Source organism: Leguminivora glycinivorella, chromosome 7 (assembly GCF_023078275.1).
Source record: "Leguminivora glycinivorella isolate SPB_JAAS2020 chromosome 7, LegGlyc_1.1, whole genome shotgun sequence".
Taxonomy (NCBI): Eukaryota; Metazoa; Arthropoda; class Insecta; order Lepidoptera; family Tortricidae; genus Leguminivora; species Leguminivora glycinivorella.
This window is the reverse complement of record NC_062977.1, coordinates 7,828,831-7,848,802: the sequence shown is the minus strand read 5'-3', so window position 1 is coordinate 7,848,802 and position 19,972 is coordinate 7,828,831. Positions and strand designations below refer to the sequence as shown.

General features: G+C 36.1%; 1 protein-coding gene across 4 annotated transcripts in view; it reads left to right on the top strand.

Annotated features, from left to right (window-relative positions):
* LOC125227931 (RNA-binding protein Musashi homolog Rbp6) overlaps positions 1-19,972 on the top strand; it is an 827,229-nt gene that overhangs the window by 354,715 nt on the left and 452,542 nt on the right. For all 4 annotated transcript variants that reach the window (XM_048132341.1, XM_048132339.1, XM_048132338.1 and 1 more), the window contains exon 5: positions 7,549-7,590. In XM_048132341.1, the coding sequence (XP_047988298.1) occupies positions 7,549-7,590 (42 nt within the window). The remainder of the gene's footprint in view (positions 1-7,548; positions 7,591-19,972) is intronic.

The following is a 19,972-nucleotide window of genomic DNA, read 5'->3' as shown; positions in this document are numbered from 1 at the left end:
ACACGCGAGTACCGCGAAATGGGAATCTTTAAATAGTGTACATACATTTTTAATGCCCCGCCACGGCGCGATTGTGGCAACAATTAACGTTATAACGAGTTCATTAATGATGGACGATTTAAAGGCAGTTTTAAAACGGGCTTTTACAGAGGACCATGCAGATAAAACAAAAATGCCGCTGCGAAATCCCAACTGTAACAATGGAGGAGATTTTGATATAAAATTAAACTACGCATTTATTAAAGTAATTATAAAACTGTCAAGTGTTTAACAATAAATAAAAATACTCACATACCTGGCGAATATAACTTTGGGAATCGAAAAATGATTGTAGAATATGCCTAACATGAGGATTAGACAACTGCCCGTAGATTTTATATATACATAAAAGATATAAGTTTGTAGACGAAAAACAAAGGAGTTACATGCAGCTTTGAAATAATAAGTTTGAGTTGAGTTCATGTGCCGGGCGGCGCTCACCTGACGAGATCAGGCCTCTGGAATGCTTAATATAGAGTCCTTTACTTGCACCCGGTCCCCGAATAACATCCCCCGCTCACCTACGCGGCCATACCTACACTCGTATCAACACAAACTACACGATATTGAAGTCGGAGTACAATTCAATATACATTCTAAAATGTAATTGAGTATTTTTTTTGTAAAAACATATTTTTAAATTTGTATTTACATAAATTCATCTGCACAAAACGGTTAAACCGTTTGTACTTATAATTTATATCCAAATCCAACTGCAAGCGCTATACACACCGGCTAAGCATCTCAGTTCTGTTTACGTTTGGCTGACAGGCATTCATTCTATGCACGAAAAGTTTCTCCGAGTCGTGTCAGTTCGGAGCAAACTTCCCGAGCTCGGACATCAGGAACCGGCATAGATACAGTTGCACAATAGAATAAAGTAACATCGGAAGCTCGTTGGAGTTACTAAATAATACAGAGGCGGAGTGACATGCGCAGAGTGGAGCCAGCGCCCTAAGTCTGTTTTGACTGCAAATATCTGCGCCGGATGTCTACCGGTCGGCATAGTCCTAGATAGACCACTACCACGCAACTAGACGATGTTTTTTCATCGTCAGCTCGTAGTTTTCTTTAAGTCTCAGAGGACTAAGCTTTGTAAATGCTTTCGCTGAGGTTTAATTTCTTGCGACATTCTGATTTGTTGCGTTGTAACTTGTAGCAGTCTGCATTGAATGTGGCGCAGATAAATTATTCTTCGTGAAAATTAAACCAGTCCCTTTTGCACAACTTGCCTTGTCGCGCGCGAGTCCATACATCAAGCGCGACTTCAAGTATGGACTCGCGCGCGACAAGGCAAGTTAACGATGATTACGTTGTCTTGGACGGCAGAAAATCAGGACTTTGTCCTTGTTGTATTGGACACTAAATTTATCTAAAGGAAAAAATGATTTGGTTCCAGTTTTCTCGAAAAAATAGGAAGAAATATTAAATGATTCGAATCCGCGCCCTCTTTTTGAAAGTCACATGCCTTATCAGCTTATTATCACTAGGTTATCAAAACTCATCGCGCAACTTTCCTTTTGAAAGAAAGTTATTTTTTCATTGTATTTATGATAAATTATAACAGTTTAACATCTCTAATCCTACAAAGTTCGATTACAATTAAACGTTGTGGTGACATTCTCGTAACTCGAAGGGAATAGTGAGTGGTCTCGATCCCAAGAGTCTCCAAGTCACATTGACTTAACTATCGTCGTGACTGGCCTTTATGCAGCTGTTGTCAGCAACAGCCTGACAATATTTGTGTACAATATATATCTGCAGCTAACTTTTGCTACTAAACTATTATTGCTAAAGCCACAAAGTGATTATTTCAATCTCATTTATACAGAGCACGAGGGTCTTTGGGAATGTCTAGACGCGTTCTTAATGAACAAACTTACAACTGTTGAATAAATAGCAAGGAAGTTAGCAAAGGTATTATGAAAAAAGAGCGTCATTAGAGCCCGGTCACTGTGCTCACAGTGGTCGACGTGAAACAAACAGTGAAGGAAAAGGGCGATGAATAAAACACACGTTAATAGGTGCGTCTAACTAGGTACGCGAAGCACCCACATTAGCGCCCGACGAATGAGCTTTCGACTGATGGATAAGATTACGTCTGTTCCCATCCGCCGCTTACACTTTCGACGTTGGTATTTAAGAGAAAGTAATATCTGACAAAATGGAGAGAATATATTTCGGTTGCACTTAGGTGTGAGGAGTAGGCTCGAGCCGGTGTCCCGGTTCCCACGCGGCCGCCTGTCTCGTGTTACACCGGGAAGAATTCCACTTTTTTCTTACAGAATTAAACGAGCGATAAAATTCTTGCGACGTCGCATGAAAATGTGCGTTACCTGCCTTGCATATTTATGCGTGCCCCAGTAATGACGTTTGTCGAGCCTCTTCCCTGTCGGTATCATTACCTGCGGCTTGGTCTCGTAGCGTTAAACCAAAGCCAATATTGCTCACCATCTGCATAAAGTATTTTTCTGATTATATTTTGCGAATCTCTTAAGAATAAAATTAAAAGTGTTTAAAAATTGCAAAATCTGAAACAATGGCATAGTTTAATGCCGCCTCTTAACACAGCAATTTGTCTACACGGTAAAGTCGCGGCTCGTTAAATCGTTCCTCTAGAGGTGGTTCCCAGCCTCGTATTTCTCTTTCTGTTCAACAAGGCTCATATTAATTCGTCGTGGCGCTGCGGAGCCACTTCACTAGCTTATTCTAAGAATGTGGGTACAATAAGTCGTCACCAAGTATAAACTCTGGCTAAACGGTGCAATATCATTTATCTTGGCTGTGGAGGTAAATATTGTTCTTAATTTAATTCAAGTTAGTGGAAGCGCACGTGGGCGATGGCGCGAGCGAAGCGGTGGCACTTCACGGGCCGCAGCTCCGCAAGTCGCACATTGCACATCAAATATTTCAGGGGGAACGGTCCGGAATATACTTGCAATAGCTCGCCCTAATCTTGAGCCAACTCGAGTATTGCACCTAGAGCCAAATTCGTTCCAATTAGGCGGAGTTAGAGTGCGCGGTGCTGACTGAACACCGAATGATGCGGTCCCCACTTAATACCGCCCCTGCGACATTTACGTGTCGTCTGCACGTATATTTTAGTTAACATTTTCACTCAGTATACCTGCGTCATTAAGCGCTACATGTGTAACTTAAAGTGCACTACAGCTGCTCCCTAATTTTGACCGAAGCGCCGGATGCTTGTTAATTATTGTGAGTTAAAACAACTACCCTGATTCGTACTCACTGAAACGTAATTGGAGACTTATAGAAAATTCGTAGAAATACTAATTGTATTTACAAATCGGTGAATTTATTGTTGTTTTGTCTATAAATAATATCTATAAAGTAATTATTCAAGCCTAAGGTACCGAAGTTTATGGTAGATTTTAAATATTATGGGTCCCTAAATGATTACCCTGTGTTATTGACATCCGAAAATGTAATGCGTTAGTTACCTATTTCAAGAAGTTAATAGTATTTACGGGCTATAAACGATAAAACTCCAAAATATGTCGAGCAAAGTACCTACAATAAAGCAGAATTTCATACAATAAAACTGTAATCTTTGACCTCGTTGGAAGTACAATAGGATTATGTGTTTAGTGAATTCACACACATTATTCGTGAAAAAGTGAGCAAACGCTTTGTACACTCACTTTGCGGGCGTTCGTGTTCACCGCGTGAGACACCGATATTGTGTTTGCTTAATATAAAATTTAACATAATCGACTTTATGTCGATGACATCGCTGACTACATAAAGCTAACATGCTCTTTTCCAACCTTAGTGGTATCCTACTAATGTGCTTTCTCCTACAATCTTTCCTTGCGATGACAAGCTAAAATTCATTCGAATTGAAATAGAATCTCGTGTCTTAGCTTGCCGATATTATGGTATACTTTGGTTTGGTTTGTGTTGTTTGACATAGGATAAGTTAAAATTTAAAAGCGGCGATGTCAATCTTTATCGCAAAGGGAAGTTGTAGGAAGGGGGAGGTAAGGTGGCTAAGGAGGGTGCGCCACTGCGTCGATTGTAATCACGCAAATGGCTCCATATCAAAATGTCACATTCGTTTCGATGTTTTGTTGTCATTTTTGCGCAGGAGTAGTATGAGTGTCTTTATGTTTGTTTTAGAAACTTCCTTTAGTCGTTGGGATAAAGGCTCGTGTGCTGTCCGATGATATACTTGACTTCATTATATTTTTACCGACTAAGAACTATTCTGTATTTAAAGGTAGATTCCTAAATTTATTTTTTAGTACATATGATGCGTTTTGCCCGCACTAATACGCAATGTGGTTCATTTTTTGTCAAGTCGAAACTTCAGAGGGCTATCTCTACTGAAAAACGTCGTACAATACACGTGTTAAAAAAGGAAATTGACAACATTTCATATTTTTGAGTACTACTTTTTATTCTTTGGTTTGAAAGAACTCAATACTAAAAGATACACGTTTTTTTTATTTTTCCAAAAACTGCTATTTTAATGAGAAAATCCCTTCTTATTACTACTTCGAGCAGAAAGAGCGTAAGTTACAAACGCCAAGACACAGCTTCGTGACGTCACATGTGTTGTTTCATACACCTAAGAAAACGACAAAATCATCTCTAAAAAAAAAGTTTTAACAGTCAGCTCAAACAGTCCGGTATGTTTGACTGTCAAGTGTCACTGTCAACCAATAGTGAATGACTACGAACCATAGACTAAGCCATGAAATTTTTAATATCTTTGCTACGAACTGTGATAAGTGTCACTGTCAAACTCAAGTGCCATCCCAACTGGAAGATTTTTTTGGTATAGTGGCTAGAGCTGCCATCAGCTATTTGACTATTTTTAAGATTTTTTATACTAAAAATACGGAAAAAAAAAATAAAAAAAAATATTTATGTGATCTACAAGCGTATATCTCGAAATGGTTTTCGATTTAGGGACATTGAAAATTTTGAAACGTTGTCTATTCGTAACTCGTGTCGATTTAAAATAATGTATATTACCAACCGTATACATTCATTCTAAGTGTGCATTTTAGGTTTACAACTAATAAGAAAATAAAAATAAAACCCCTTTTTTTCAATTTTAAAGCGTGAGGAAATCCTGTGTTGGGAAAACAGTGAGGAACTATAAAACTAATATCGTATCTATACTTTGTCTGACATAACACACGTGACGTTATGTCATCTAGAAGACGTTAATTTAATATCTACCCGGTTTCACCCTTTCTGCATGATAGTGTAAAATCACGTTTTAATTGTCAGTACAAATTAGTAATGTAATTGAGCAATTCCCGAAAAGTTTGTACATTTGGATCACGTCTCCGATTTTGATAAAAATTGGTAGGCTGATAGAGTCCGTGATGCTGAGCAAGATCCACTAGGTTTCCCAAAATGTCCTATGTAGTTTGTATGAAACCTTCCTTTTTTGTTACCAGATTTCTATACATTTTCGGTAACAAAAAAGGAAAGTTTCATACAATCAACCTAGGACATTTCGGGAAATCTAGTGGATCTTGCTCAGCATCATGGACTCTATCAGCCTACCAATTTTTATCCAAATCGGAGACGTGATCCAAATGTACAAACTTTTCGGGAATTGCAGAATTACTGAATGTAAAAATAACCTTGTCCCTATATCCTTTTCACGTTTTGCTTTTAAAGCGATTCAAAGCCACGTTTTCTTTGAAAATTTTACAGGCAATATTTGCGATTAAAACGATTAATCCATATTTACGCACGCAAACAAATTGCTGAAAGCAAATTTAGAAGGCCTTTGGCATGTTACCTTTTATTTTTCTATCGACGCAGGCTGCTGGATAGCCACTGACGGCGATCGCCTCCATTAAAATAACTCGTTAAAATTTATCATCGACCCGCTTAATCGCTTTAACGCCACCATCTGGGTTTTTATGATTTTTCTGCTTGCTCTGTGTACTTTCGTGGTCATTTTACAACGTTTACAAAATTGCTTGCGTGGAGTTAAAAGCTTTGCTACATTTTACAAGTCCTGTTTTTGTTTGTAGGGTGTTTTGTGGCCGCAAATTAAGAGTTCATTGTAATGAGATGGGATTATATAGTCACTTTTTTACATAGATTGATAACATTTTATTAGAAAATTTTTATAAGTACATGCAAGTTTTAGACAAATTTATCAAGAACCTTTTGGTGTTCACATTGTTTAGTTGTAATATACATAAATTATAACTTTGCATACCATAAATTGTAAATTATTAATAAAAAGTGTTACAATTAATTGTGTCAACCTGTAGGCCAGGGCCAGTTTATAAATTACAAATAAAATTTTGTATATCCGTCCGTTCTACTAAATTATTTATTACCTTGGCAAGCAACAATAAAACGAGCTTACTAAATACCCTGCATAATAAAATTACCGGAAAATTTTAATTCGTTCTCAAAATCCAATTTAATCAAATAAGTGAGGTAGATTTTCTGCAGTTGCGGTGTTCCGTGGCGCACTCAGAAGATAATTAAATAATTAAGAATGTATGAATGACGCTGTAAAGCCGTTTTCCCTGATATTGTAATAATGCAGTCCTCTTGGGCAAAATCTTTTAAATTATTCTCTTACGCTTGCTTCGTAATTACACGCGGATGCCTACAGCCTGCGCATCTATTGTGTATAGCGTTTAAAAGATTTTTCAGACATTCTTCAGTTTGAAAAGATATTTTAAAACTACGGTGATATACCTACATAACTCTGCATGAAGAAGATAATATATGTAGATCTGTGAATTGTAAATACAAAACACTATATTATAAATACACAATAGTCGAAAATTTAGTAAAGTATGTAGTTTTGACTTTATTTCTTATTATTTTGAAATTATCCGCTATAATGTTGTAACAAAAAGTTAAGTAAAAACGCTCAAAAACTGATTTTAAAAAACTCGTTGCAATCCAAAGTACGCAAAAGCGGCAAAATGATCAACGCGAGTGGAAACGAAGCATTTTACCTCTAAAAATGTCAAAGGTAGCTTCTTTAGGTTTATATTTTGCGTTTATAACGGTCAGCGGCGACGGGGTACGAGTAAAAAGACCTGCGGCCGCGGCCGGAGAAAATCTGAGGGCTTAAACAGTGCTTCGTATGAAATACTAGCGCTCGGTTACATGAAAAAGACGAGGGCCGAAATCGAGTGACAGGACCGCGGCGCAGGATTTTCAGCCCGATGCTTTTTTGCTGGCTGGATTTTGGGCCTGGACGGTGCAGCGCTGGCGATGCGAATTTATCGGCCTCGTCCCGGCTCGACGTGTGGTCTATGATTAGTTGGCAAGAGAAAGTCTCGTTTTTAGTTTACGTTCATTAATTAGTCTTCCAATTCTTATTCACGATGGTTTTAATCTAGATTAAATGTAAACCTTTAAGCTTTAAAATGATTAGACTGGAAATTTCGTTCCCACGTTCATTTTCAACTCCGCTTGATATTACAACAAATTTACATAATAAAGCCTATAATATTCATAAAATGTAATGGTGAATTTTCTTTCCAGATTGATCCTAAAGTGGCCTTTCCCAGAAGAGCACATCCAAAGGTAAGTGATTTATAATACCATTGTGGTTCGCAATAAATTGAAACTTAAACTCGCCATTAGAGTAAATAAACTCATTCCGACATTAAATCGCCGCAAAATGGCAACCTTGTACAGCAAAGTTACGACATATTATGAGGGTAAAGCATACCGCTTGAACGCTTGTTTATTTTCAAACATTTACACAAAATATTATTTTAGGCTGGACATAACTCTCGCTCGCTATTAAGATGTTGGCTTACGATGCATAAATAACTAAGGGCTAACAATTTAGTATGCGGGCTGTGATCTTGGCCATCCTTATCCTGGATGCGATTCAATCAGAGGCCGACCCCTGATTGAATCGTGTAATAACGTATCAACTCTATTGCCTATGATATCAGTGCACATAAATACTATTCAAATGTAGGAGAAGCTTTATTAAAATGTAAGGTGCGTTGAGGAAGGATATTTCTTACTTTATCGAAATGTGAGTTGGATTGAGGTAAGATACATTACATTACTGAATGTACTCATACTCATACTCATTTATTTATAACATTGTTACATATTACACGTCACAATTGATTTAGGTACATAATTATTATATGGTATATTAAAATTAAAATTATTATATTAGTATTCGTAGTTTGATATGTCGAAATATGTTAATACATTTTTAAATTACATTAAGGACCATTGAGCATTATATAATATTAGAATAAAATGGATACAATGTTTTGTGAATGTTAATTAAAAATTTAAAAGATGTAGAAGATGTATTTAATTTTATACCAATTCAAAGATGTGAAACAAAGAAATAGAAGGATATTGTAGTCTCAATGTATATATGCTAACTATTAGTATATTATAAGTATTTCAAATAGTAACAAACCGAATAAAAATATAATGCAGGAAGATGATAATTCACAAAGTCTTTCAAACTAGTAACTTCGAATCATATAATTTTCAAAGTTTTTTCAGCATTCATGTTTTTATTTTGCAATATTTTAATTTTGCATGATAGACTACTAATAGACTATTTTTTCCAAAAACATTGAGTAGGCATCGTCACTGATTATTTACTGGTTTTTCTACTACATAGGTGATTATACCTAAAAAGCCCTACGGCAAGTATACACCTATGCAGGTACCTTTCTCATCGTCATCCACCCCTCACAACCGTTTCCGTGCCAAATTTTACATCCATTCCAGAATTTCAATTTTAGCTTATTTATTAATAAATGCATGAAATAGAGTTTAATATCAAAGGCTCACGGCGTCTAGTATTATTCCGTTTTGTTCAACATAGTTGCAAATGGGGCTCCTCAAAGCGACCACGTTAAAAACCGCATAAAATAGGTAATTTTGAATTCAGCTGCGGAATGTTTGAAGATTTATTCGCATGGAGGTTATGACAGCTGTTTAGGCGGATCATTCGGTTACATGTTGTGCAAAGTTACTTAAAACATACTAATTTAAAGCTTCATGAACAAAAATAGAACTCATATTATAAAATCTAGTAAAGCTTCCTATTTTTTTTGTAATAAATTTAGTGCATTTTAAATTGAAGGAGTCAAGCTTGCACTACAAAAACTAAAACGCCCATTAAATGGTGCCCCCATTAGGTCCGCAACATCCCAATCAAGACCCCAATTGGCAATGGCAAGGCAATTCGCCATGGAGCAGGGTACCTAACCAACGTCACAAACGCCTACGATGCGTAGCTAGTTCGCGCTATCGCTCTTCTGTAGAGGCGTGACAGAGCCAGAGTGCGTTTTGATCGCTACGTAGCGTCGACTATTGGTCCAAGAGCTGGCAGGATTTTGGAGTAGGTCCTTGAGGCAACCTGGAAAGGTGCTCAGATGCTTCTCTGATCATAGCCAACATCAGGTCTGCAAGTCTGGCAGCTGGGGAGCGGGGCTTTATCGAGCTATGAATTTTTGAAGATTTAATTTTTTGAGGCCCAAAAAAGGTGTTTGAGGCAACCTGGAATTATTAAAAAGTGAAAATAGAGTTCCTCAGAAGTCGCCTAGTATTTATGCCAGATCATTTGGCCGGGTCCTTCACCGTGCCAGAACGGTACAAAGTGGTAAAAAAAAAATTCCAAAAAAGGTTCTTGAGGCAGTCTGTCATTTTTACCAGTGAAAGATGAGGGTCTAAATAGCCATGGAAAAATAATGCCATGACATGAGGTGGGGTCCGTACCCTGCCATTCGATCTTGAAAGTCAATTTTTTAGTTTTTCGTAAATAACTCGTAAACGGTGGCCCGCAGCAAAAAAATATGTTAAACAGAAAATATCTACATAAAATTTCCTACAAGAAAGGTTATGTACGTTTTTTCGATAGGATCAATATATAGATGGATAATTTAGTAAGAAAGTTTTTTTTAATCGATTACATGCTCCGTTTTTCGTCAATACCTCGTAAACGGTGGCACACAGCAAAAAAATATGTTAAACAGAAAATATCTACATAAAATTTCCTATAAGAAAGGTTATATAAGTTTTTTCGCTAGGGTCAATTTTTTAGTTGGAAAGTATTTTTAAATAGATTTTTGGGCCGTTTTTTGTTGATAACTCAAAAACGGTGGCTTACAGCCAAAAATAATGTTAGACAGAATTAATCTACATAAAATTTCCTACAAGAAAGGTTCTATAAGATTTTTCGCTAGGATCAATATTTTAGTTGGAAAGTATTTTTAAATAGATTTCATGGGCAGTTTTTTGTTGATAACTCGAAATCGGTGGATCACAGCCAAAAATAATGTTATACAGAATTAATCTACATAATATTTCCCACAAGAAAGGTTCTATGACATTTTTCGCTAGAATCAATATTTTAGTTAGAAAGTATTTTTAAATAGATTACATGGGCCGTTCTTTGTTAATAACTCGTAATCGGTAGCTCACAGCCAAAACTAATGTTACACAGAATTTATCTACATAATATTTCCTACAAGAAATGTTCTATAACATTTTTCGCTAGAATCAATATTTTAGTTGGAAATTATTTTTAAATAGATTTCATGGGCCGTTTTTTGTTAATAACTCGAAATCGGTGGCTCACAGCCAAAACTAATGTTACACAGAATTAATCTTCATAATATTTCCTACAGGAAAGGTTATGTACGTTTTTTCGATAGGATCAATATATAAATGGATAATTTAGTAAGAAAGTTTTTTTTAATCGATTACATGCTCCGTTTTTCGTCAATACCTCGTAAACGGTGGACCACAGCAAAAAATTATGTTAAACAGAAAATATCTACATAAAATTTCCTATAAGAAAGGTTATATAAGTTTTTTCGCTAGGATCAATTTTTTAGTTGGAAAGTATTTTTAAATAGATATTTGGGCTGTTTTTTGTTGATAACTCAAAAACGGTGGCTCACAGCTGAAAATAATGTTAGACAGAATTAATCTACATAAAATTTTCGACAAGAAAGGTACTATAAGATTTTACGCTAGGATCAATATTTTAGTTGGAAAGTATTTTTAAATAGATTTCATGGGCCGTTTTTTGTAAATACCTCGTAAACGGTGGCCCACAGCTAAATAAAATGTTCACGAGAAAAAATCTACATAAGATTTCCTACAAGAAAGGTTCTATACGTTTTTTCGCTAGAATCAATATTTTAGTTGGAAAGTATTTTTAAATAAATTAAATGGGCCGCTTTTTGCTGATAACTCAAAAACGGTGGCTTACAGCCAAAAATAATGTTATACAGAATTAATCTACTAGTTGGAAAGTATTTTTAAATAGATTTCATGGGCCGTTTTTTGTAAATACCTCGTAAACGGTGGCCCACAGCTAAATAAAATGTTCACGAGAAAAAATCTACATAAGATTTCCTACAAGAAAGGTTCTATACGTTTTTTCGCTAGAATCAATATTTTAGTTGGAAAGTATTTTTAAATAAATTACATGGGCCGCTTTTTGCTGATAACTCAAAAACGGTGGCTTACAGCCAAAAATAATGTTATACAGAATTAATCTACATAATATTTCCTACAAGAAAGGTTCTATAAGATTTTTCGCTAGGAGCAATATTATAGGTGGAAATTATTTTTAAATAGATTTCATGGGCCGTGTTTGTAAATAACTCGTAAACGGTGGCCCACAGCTAAATAAAATGTCCACGAGAAAAAATCTACACAAAATTTCCTATAAGAAAAGGTTACTGCAGTTATAGGTTACTACAGTTTAAATCCACATCCACATCACTTTTGTCTGAACTCATTTTGAAATTTGAAAAGCATAGGTATTTGATAAATCCGAGCAAATATAGGTATAATTTTTTAAATTTCCGCGCTTAAACTTTTTTTGAAATCTTTTTGAGGCAAAGTTTTAACCGGTGACATTTACCGCATTAATAGTTTGGCAAAAAAGAGTAGAAATTAGAAAGTATTATTAGGGGCGCCACAGTCTATGTAAACCGTTTTGCGAGGGGCGACCGTCGCGGCCGTCGCCGTCGCGTCTCATCGCATCGTCTACTTCCATATCGATAAGGTTTGATTTCGTATGCGTCGCATCTCCGTCGCGCGACCATCGCGCGACCGTCGCCCCCGAAAGCCATGGCGTGAGCATTTCTTTTTTTGCCACTTTTATGTAGTGTGATATTTTAAAAAAAAATATGCTATTTCTAATCAGAATTACTAGCTTTTTCAATCCTAGTAGTTAAAAAAATTGTCCCATACATTTTTTTCTTATTTTGTTACCATTTTCCGTACATGTTGTATAGGGTAACAAAAGAGGAAAGTGTAAGCCAAATTACAACTTACGAAAATGCAGACGAAAAAACATTGCAACATTTTTTATGGGAAACAAAAGAGATCCCATTGAATGCTATTAGCGAAGAAACACATGCTTATTAATCATTATGACTTGTGATAAAATCCTTAGAACAATTATTCCGAATAAGTTTATTTCCTTCAACATTATGGATTTGTACAACTATGGACTTTGATTATTATGGCTAATAAATTTTATGACTAACAATAATTATGACCAGAGGGCGGAATTGCTCATGGCAAAAATCAAACATCAATAGAGTTGGAACGGTAAATTTTATCGACATTTTCAGCTATCGATAAAAACAGTCACCTTTTAAATTTCTGCCTTTATTTGACCTCTGATTAGCTATTCGACCATTTGATTTTGACCTCTTTGACTAGATTAAAAGTAAATTGTATAACATTTGATTACCATTTATGTCACTAGTCCTCTTGCAAAAACGTTTGAAAAAACCGGCCAAGAGCGTGTCGGGCCACGCTCAGTGTAGGGTTCCGTAGTTTTCCGTATTTTTCTCAAAAACTACTGAACCTATCATGTTCAAAACAATTTTCCTTGAAAGTCTTTATAAATATCTACTTTTGTGATTTTTTTTCATATTTTTTTAACATATGGTTCAAAAGTTAGAGGGGGGGGGGGGACGCACTTTTTTTTCCTTTAGGAGCGATTATTTCCGAAAATATTAATATTATCAAAAAACGATCTGAGTAAACCCTTATTCATTTTTAAATACCTATCCAACAATATATCACACGTTAAGGTTGGAATTTAAAAAAATATCAGCCCCCACTTTACATGTAGGGGGGGGGTACCCTAATAAAACATTTTTTTCCATTTTTTATTTTTGCACTTTGTTGGCGTGATTGATATACATATTGGTACCAAATTTCAACTTTCTAGTGCTAACGGTTACTGAGATTATCCGCGGACGGACGGACGGACGGATAGACAGACATGGCGAAACTATAAGGGTTCCTAGTTGACTACGGAACCCTAAAAAAATGGTTAATCTAAAACGAACAAGTGCGAGTCGGACTCGCGCACCGAGGGTTCCGTACAAACCTGCATTTGATATGAATTTCAACTTGATAGCTCTACGCGTTCATGAGGAAAAAAGTAATAAGTTTATATTTATTAAAAAATATATATTTTGTAATGTAACTAAAAATTTAAGGTTTTCGGAGTTTTTCCTTTATGTGTGCTATAAAACGTTGCTTCATGCCAAATTTCAAGATTCTAGGTCGACTGGAAGTACCCTTTAGGTTTTGATTCCCTTGCGAGTACTTGCGAGTTTCAAAATATGCAGCTTAAATTGCTGTTTCTTTTGATTGCGTTGACATAGAAGTTTGATTTTGTTACAGCTTAAAGGTATTATAGACCTGAGTATTTGGTATGAATTTCAATTTAATACCTCTACGCGTTTATGAGGAAATGGGTAGTAAGGTTAAAATTATTAAAAAAATATATTATGTGATGTAACTAAAAATTTATGGTTTTCGTAATTTTTCCTTTATCTATGCTATAAGACGTTGCTTCGTACCAAATTTCAAGATTCTGAGTTCACGGGAAGCACCCTGTAGGTTTTGATTCCCTTGCAAGTGTCGAAAATTTGCGGCATAAACGGCTGAATCTTTTGATTGCGTTGGCTTAGAAGTTTGATTTTTTCACAGCTTCAAGGGACAGTAGACCTGAGTAATTGATATAAATTTCAGCTTCATACCTCCACGCGTTCCTGAGAAAAAGGGTCTTGACAGACGGACGGACGGACAGACGGACAACAAAGTGATCCTATAAGGGTTCCGTTTTTTCCTTTTGAGGTACGGAACCCTAAAAACAGTCAACAAATGGATAAAGAAGTATCCTCGTCTTACTTACGACGAAAACAACTCAATATACTGATAATTTCAGTTCAATCGATAGTCGATAAAATTTAACGTTCCAACTCGATTGACGTTTGATTTTTGCCATGAGCAATTCCGCCCTCTGATTATGACTTTCAAAAATCGGCACTACAATTTCTGACGTTTAATTTTATGACTGGTGATAATATGACTAAGAAAAATTATGACGGAAAACGTTATGGATAGTAAAAATCGGACTTAAAAAATTATGGGAACCAATAGAGACCCATATGCTTTTCGTGAATGTAGGCACCCCCTACTGCCCCTACTGGTGGTGCCGGCCGCTCGAACCGTGTTTTGCCGCAAGTCACCGCTAGTTCGTGCACTGCAAATAGTGAATGAGTTTTTAGACGTAGGCGCCACGTCTAAAAACTCATTCACTATTTGCAGTGCACGAACTAGCGGTGACTTGATGTTGATATTCTTGCGAGCAGATGGGCGTTTATACGTGACGAATGCATGAGGTTTTGTGTGGGATTGGAGGAATGAAGGCATCTGTTATTTATTACTTATGTTTTGGTATGTAATGTTTTGATTTTGCTGTTTATTTAATATTTAATTTTGTGTTACTTGTTGTAATGTTTATTTAAAATTCAAGGTGCTTTAGTTTTGTATACTGTCATACTGTGTAATTTTCTTTGAGTAAATAAATAAATAAATCTATTTAAATATTATTGATCATAGCGAAAAAACGTACAAAACTTTTATTGTAGCAAATTTTATGTTTGTTATTCCCGTTGAAGATTGATTTAGCTGTGGACCACCGTTTTCGAGTTGTTTGCAAAAAACGGCTCGTGTAACCTATTTAAAATACTGTCCTACTAAAATATTGATCCTAACGAAAAATCTTACATAACGTTTCTTGTAGCAAATATTATATAGATTATTTCTGTTTAATATTATTTCTGGAAATAATTTCTGATCCTAGCGAAAACACGTATATGTACAACCTTTCTTATAGGAAATTTTATGTAGATTTTATTCTCGTGAACATTTTATTTAGCTGTGAGCCACCGTTTACGAGGCATTTACAAAAAACGGCCCATGAAATCTATTTAAAAATATTTTCCAACTAAAATATTGATCCTAACGAAAAATCTTATATAACCTTTCTTGTAGGAAATATTATGACGATTAATTCTGTATAACATTACTTTTTGCTGTGAGCCACCGTTTTTGAGTTATCAACAAAAAGCGGCCCGTTTAAAAATACTTTCCAACTAAAATATTGATTCTAGCGAAAAAACGTATAGAACTTTTCTTGTAGGGAATCTTATGTAGATTTTTTCTCGTCAATATTTTATTTAGCTGTAGGCCACCGTTTACGAGGTATTTACAAAAAACGGCCCATGAAATCTATTTAAATATACTTTCCAACTAAAATATTGATCCTAGCGAAAAATATTATAGAACCTTTCTTGTAGGAAATATTATGAAGATTAATTCTGTGTAACATTAGTTTTGGCTGTGAGCCACCGATTTCGAGTTATTAACAAAAAACGGCCCATGAAATCTATTTAAAAATAATTTCCAACTAAAATATTGATTCTAACGAAAAATGTTATAGAACCTTTCTTGTAGGAAATATTATGTAGATAAATTCTGTGTAACATTAGTTTTGGCTGTGAGCCACCGATTTCGAGTTATTAATAAAGAACGGCCCATGTAATCTATTTAAAAATACTTTCTAACTAAAATATTGATTCTAGCGAAAAATGTTATAGAACCTTTCTTGTGGAAAATATTATGTAGATTAATTCTGTTTAACATTATTTTTGGCTGTGATCCACCGATTTCGAGTTATCAACAAAAAACTGCCCATGAAATCTATTTAAAAATACTTTCCAACTAAAATATTGATCCTAGCGAAAAATCTTATAGAACCTTTCTTGTAGGAAATTTTATGTAGATTAATTCTGTCTAACATTATTTTTGGCTGTGAGCCACCGTTTTTGAGTTATCAACAAAAAACGGCCCAAAAATCTATTTAAAAATACTTTCCAACTAAAAAATTGACCCTAGCGAAAAAACTTATATAACCTTTCTTATAGGAAATTTTATGTAGATATTTTCTGTTTAACATAATTTTTTGCTGTGGGCCACCGTTTACGAGGTATTGACGAAAAACGGAGCATGTAATCGATTAAAAAAAACTTTCTTACTAAATTATCCATTTATATATTGATCCTATCGAAAAAACGTACATAACCTTTCTTGTAGGAAATTTTATGTAGATATTTTCTGTTTAACATATTTTTTTGCTGCGGGCCACCGTTTACGAGTTATTTACGAAAAACTAAAAAATTGACTTTCAAGATCGAATGGCAGGGTACGGACCCCACCTCATGTCATGGCATTATTTTTCCATGGCTATTTAGACCCTCATCTTTCACTAGTAAAAATGACAGACTGCCTCAAGAACCTTTTTTGGAATTTTTTTTTTACCACTTTGTACCGTTCTGGCACGGTGAAGGACCCGGCCAAATGATCTGGCATAAATACTAGGCGACTTCTGAGGAACTCTATTTTCACTTTTTAATAATTCCAGGTTGCCTCAAACACCTTTTTTGGGCCTCAAAAAATTAAATCTTCAAAAATTCATAGCTCGATAAAGCCCCGCTCCCCAGCTGCCAGACTTGCAGACCTGATGTTGGCTATGATCAGAGAAGCATCTGAGCACCTTTCCAGGTTGCCTCAAGGACCTACTCCAAAATCCTGCCAGCTCTCCGTCTATATTGTCACTTCGGCTAGGCCGACTGGTCGGACACTTGTTTTGTAGCTTCTGTAAGTAAGTGTGAGTTATCACTGGTCGGGGCTGGCCGCATTTAATGTAAATTGGCGACCGCCGCCGCTAGCTCGGCCGCATCGCAACGTTTTTACATTCAAGTAGCTGAAACTTGAGGTTTTATTTGTCCCCACTAAGGGTAGTTGGGCGGCTTTCGCTTTTGTATTGGTGCTGTTGTTTGAGTGTAATTGATAATTTTGTTTTGTTTCTCTTGTCTAACTGGGTGATTCAGCAAACGTGAGCCGAAATAATTGTAAGGTACAGTGGGGCAAATCTCGACTGAGGGGCAATTGTAACTAATCCATCCATTTTCCATTATTACACTATGATATTGAGTTCTACATGTATCCACTGAAAACGCCCTCCATATATAACCGTCCATTTCACGACTACTGAATTATCATGTATATTTGTATAAAGATAGAATTAGACCGGAATATCTAAAACATAGACGTACCATATTCTGTTTGAATGTCAAATTCGAACCAGTGTACAATTACACGAAAACTGTGTAAAATCAAAACTCGGCGCACGTTCTTGCCAAGAGCCGCCACAAATTATAAAAAAAAGTTCGCCAGCATGCTAGCTCCTTTCATAATATAGACATTAAACGTGATGGATGATTTTAAAACATCACGTGGTATTACTCTATCCGAGCCAGTGCGGTGTTGCGTGGCCGGTCAAAGGGGATGCCCGCTATGCGAATTACATGAATACATTAAGGGAGCACTGCCTCGTACATGTTACAGTGTAATGCTCACGAATAAATTTAGAGCATGTTCCTTCATCACAGCACTACCAAACGGCAACTATGTAGGTATGGAAATTCGAGGGTGTATAGATCGTCGTTCGTGATAACGAGGGGTCTCGGCGTGACGGTCGAAATTAGAACCTATAGCCAGCCTTTTCGTGACGAACCCTCTGCTTTCAGCAGTCTATGGCGCTCGTTATAAACTGCTTTCTGCAATAAACAAAACTAAAATTTAAGACATGTTCTGTAATAAATTATTCGGTCGTGAGCTAGTAGTAATACGGTACAATGTAATCTAAATACATTTCTACGTTCCATCTAACGATATCATTCGTAAGAATGAAATAGACTGTACAGTAACAAAGTTATACATTGAAAAGTTAAAATGCTGCTTACAGAAAATGTAAATTTAGCTGTATTTTTGCCTAATTAGGTGGTTATTACGCATATATCATAAATTGGATGACGTTGTCAGTAATTGAGGGGGGCTGAAAATTTAAAATTCTGATTATCGTCGGCGCTTCTGCTTTCCCTTCTAGCGCAAACAATGGAAAAAAGGGGACACCGCTCTCAAGCGGAAGCTGAGAACAAAACAAACGAATTTTTAATATCGTCTTTATCGATAATTGAGACTCTTGCGAAAACCTCTTATTTTAAAAACTTTTAGAGACTGAAAGAGGAATCGTGAAGGAAAATGGAATTGGAAGAAAAAACTTTTTTCATCTTCTTTGTTTGACATTGACAGTCACTAAACTTTGTATTTTCACAGTGGGTCTATTCAATTTAGATTTGATTCAGTGAAACTTAATTTGTCTAGCATCTGGCAGGTGCTTGTATAATCGCAAACTTTTTGGGAAGATTATTGCAATCTTGGCATTAGGGACCCATTTACACAATACGAAACCTCGCATGAGAATTTTATTGCATTGCGGTATTTTGTTGGTGTGTTGAAATGTATGTTATGTATGTAACTTCAACAGTCCCCGAATTAACCTTCAAGAAAAGAGCGTACTCCCGTCTTAAAAGATCGGCAACGCGCCTCTAACTCTTCTGGGGTAACCATGAGATGAGTGACGATGATCTCTTTCTACCAGACGACCTGTCTGCTCATTTGCCTCCTATGTCATAAAACAATATTACGCGCCGTCCAAATGAGCCTCAAGTATAGTTGGTCGAGTGGGTATAAAATACGAGTAATACAGGGCAAGATTTGTGATGCATCGCGGCTGCATACTTGCGGGCGATATCTGTATCTGGATTATATGGGGGTTCTTGGAGAATGCGGAGAGAGAGAGAACAAAGGCTAATATGTCATCGCGGCCAAGTTAATTGACGCGGTTTCCGCACCGGCGCGGCGGAACGCAGACGTCAGCGTTTCCTTCGCTTACATATTTATACGGCGCGCTGACTTGCGTTCCATGAAATAATATCTATTCGCTTAAATTTAACAGATGCTGCAGATTGTTAATTTTGATTAAAATTTTATCTAGATGTACTTTTTCCATACCTACTGATTGGAAGATTATTTTAATTTAAATTTTCATTAGTTCTCAAATATTTATAAGTTTGGTTTATAATAAAAAGTTAACAGCGATATTACTTATATTTAATCAAAATATATTAACTAAATTTAATTAACATGATTTTCAACAGAGTAACGCGATCCATCGATTATTTTATATTATATTTAACAGAATATTACTTCAGAGAGACCATTTATTTCTTAAGAACATTGAGTAGATTGTCCAATAAAATAACTTTCTAAAGTGATTTTTAACTTTTCTTTTTTATTAGAAGGGTGCCATTATCAAATAAAGCTTTCTAAATAAGTCCACTCAATGCGACGTTTTACGTGGCTACACCCATTTAACGCAATCAATGCTAACTCAAAGTTTATCCAGTCATTTCAATTAAAAAGCTTTAATCGACCCCGAAACGGTCGCCAAAATCGGTGGCATTTGTAATCACCGTGGCGTGAGTTTATACTCTTTAATGGACTTTGCAGAAGTAGTTCCAACTCTCCGTACGGCTAAGATATTTGAGGAAAAACTACCCGCACCTACCGCAGTAAGTGGTGAAGTTGGGAAAGTATGGGTAGCGTAGAGGGCGCGAGTCGGCGATGCGACGCGCGGTTCTCGGCGGCGACGCGGCGGAATGGCGCGGCGCGGCGGCGG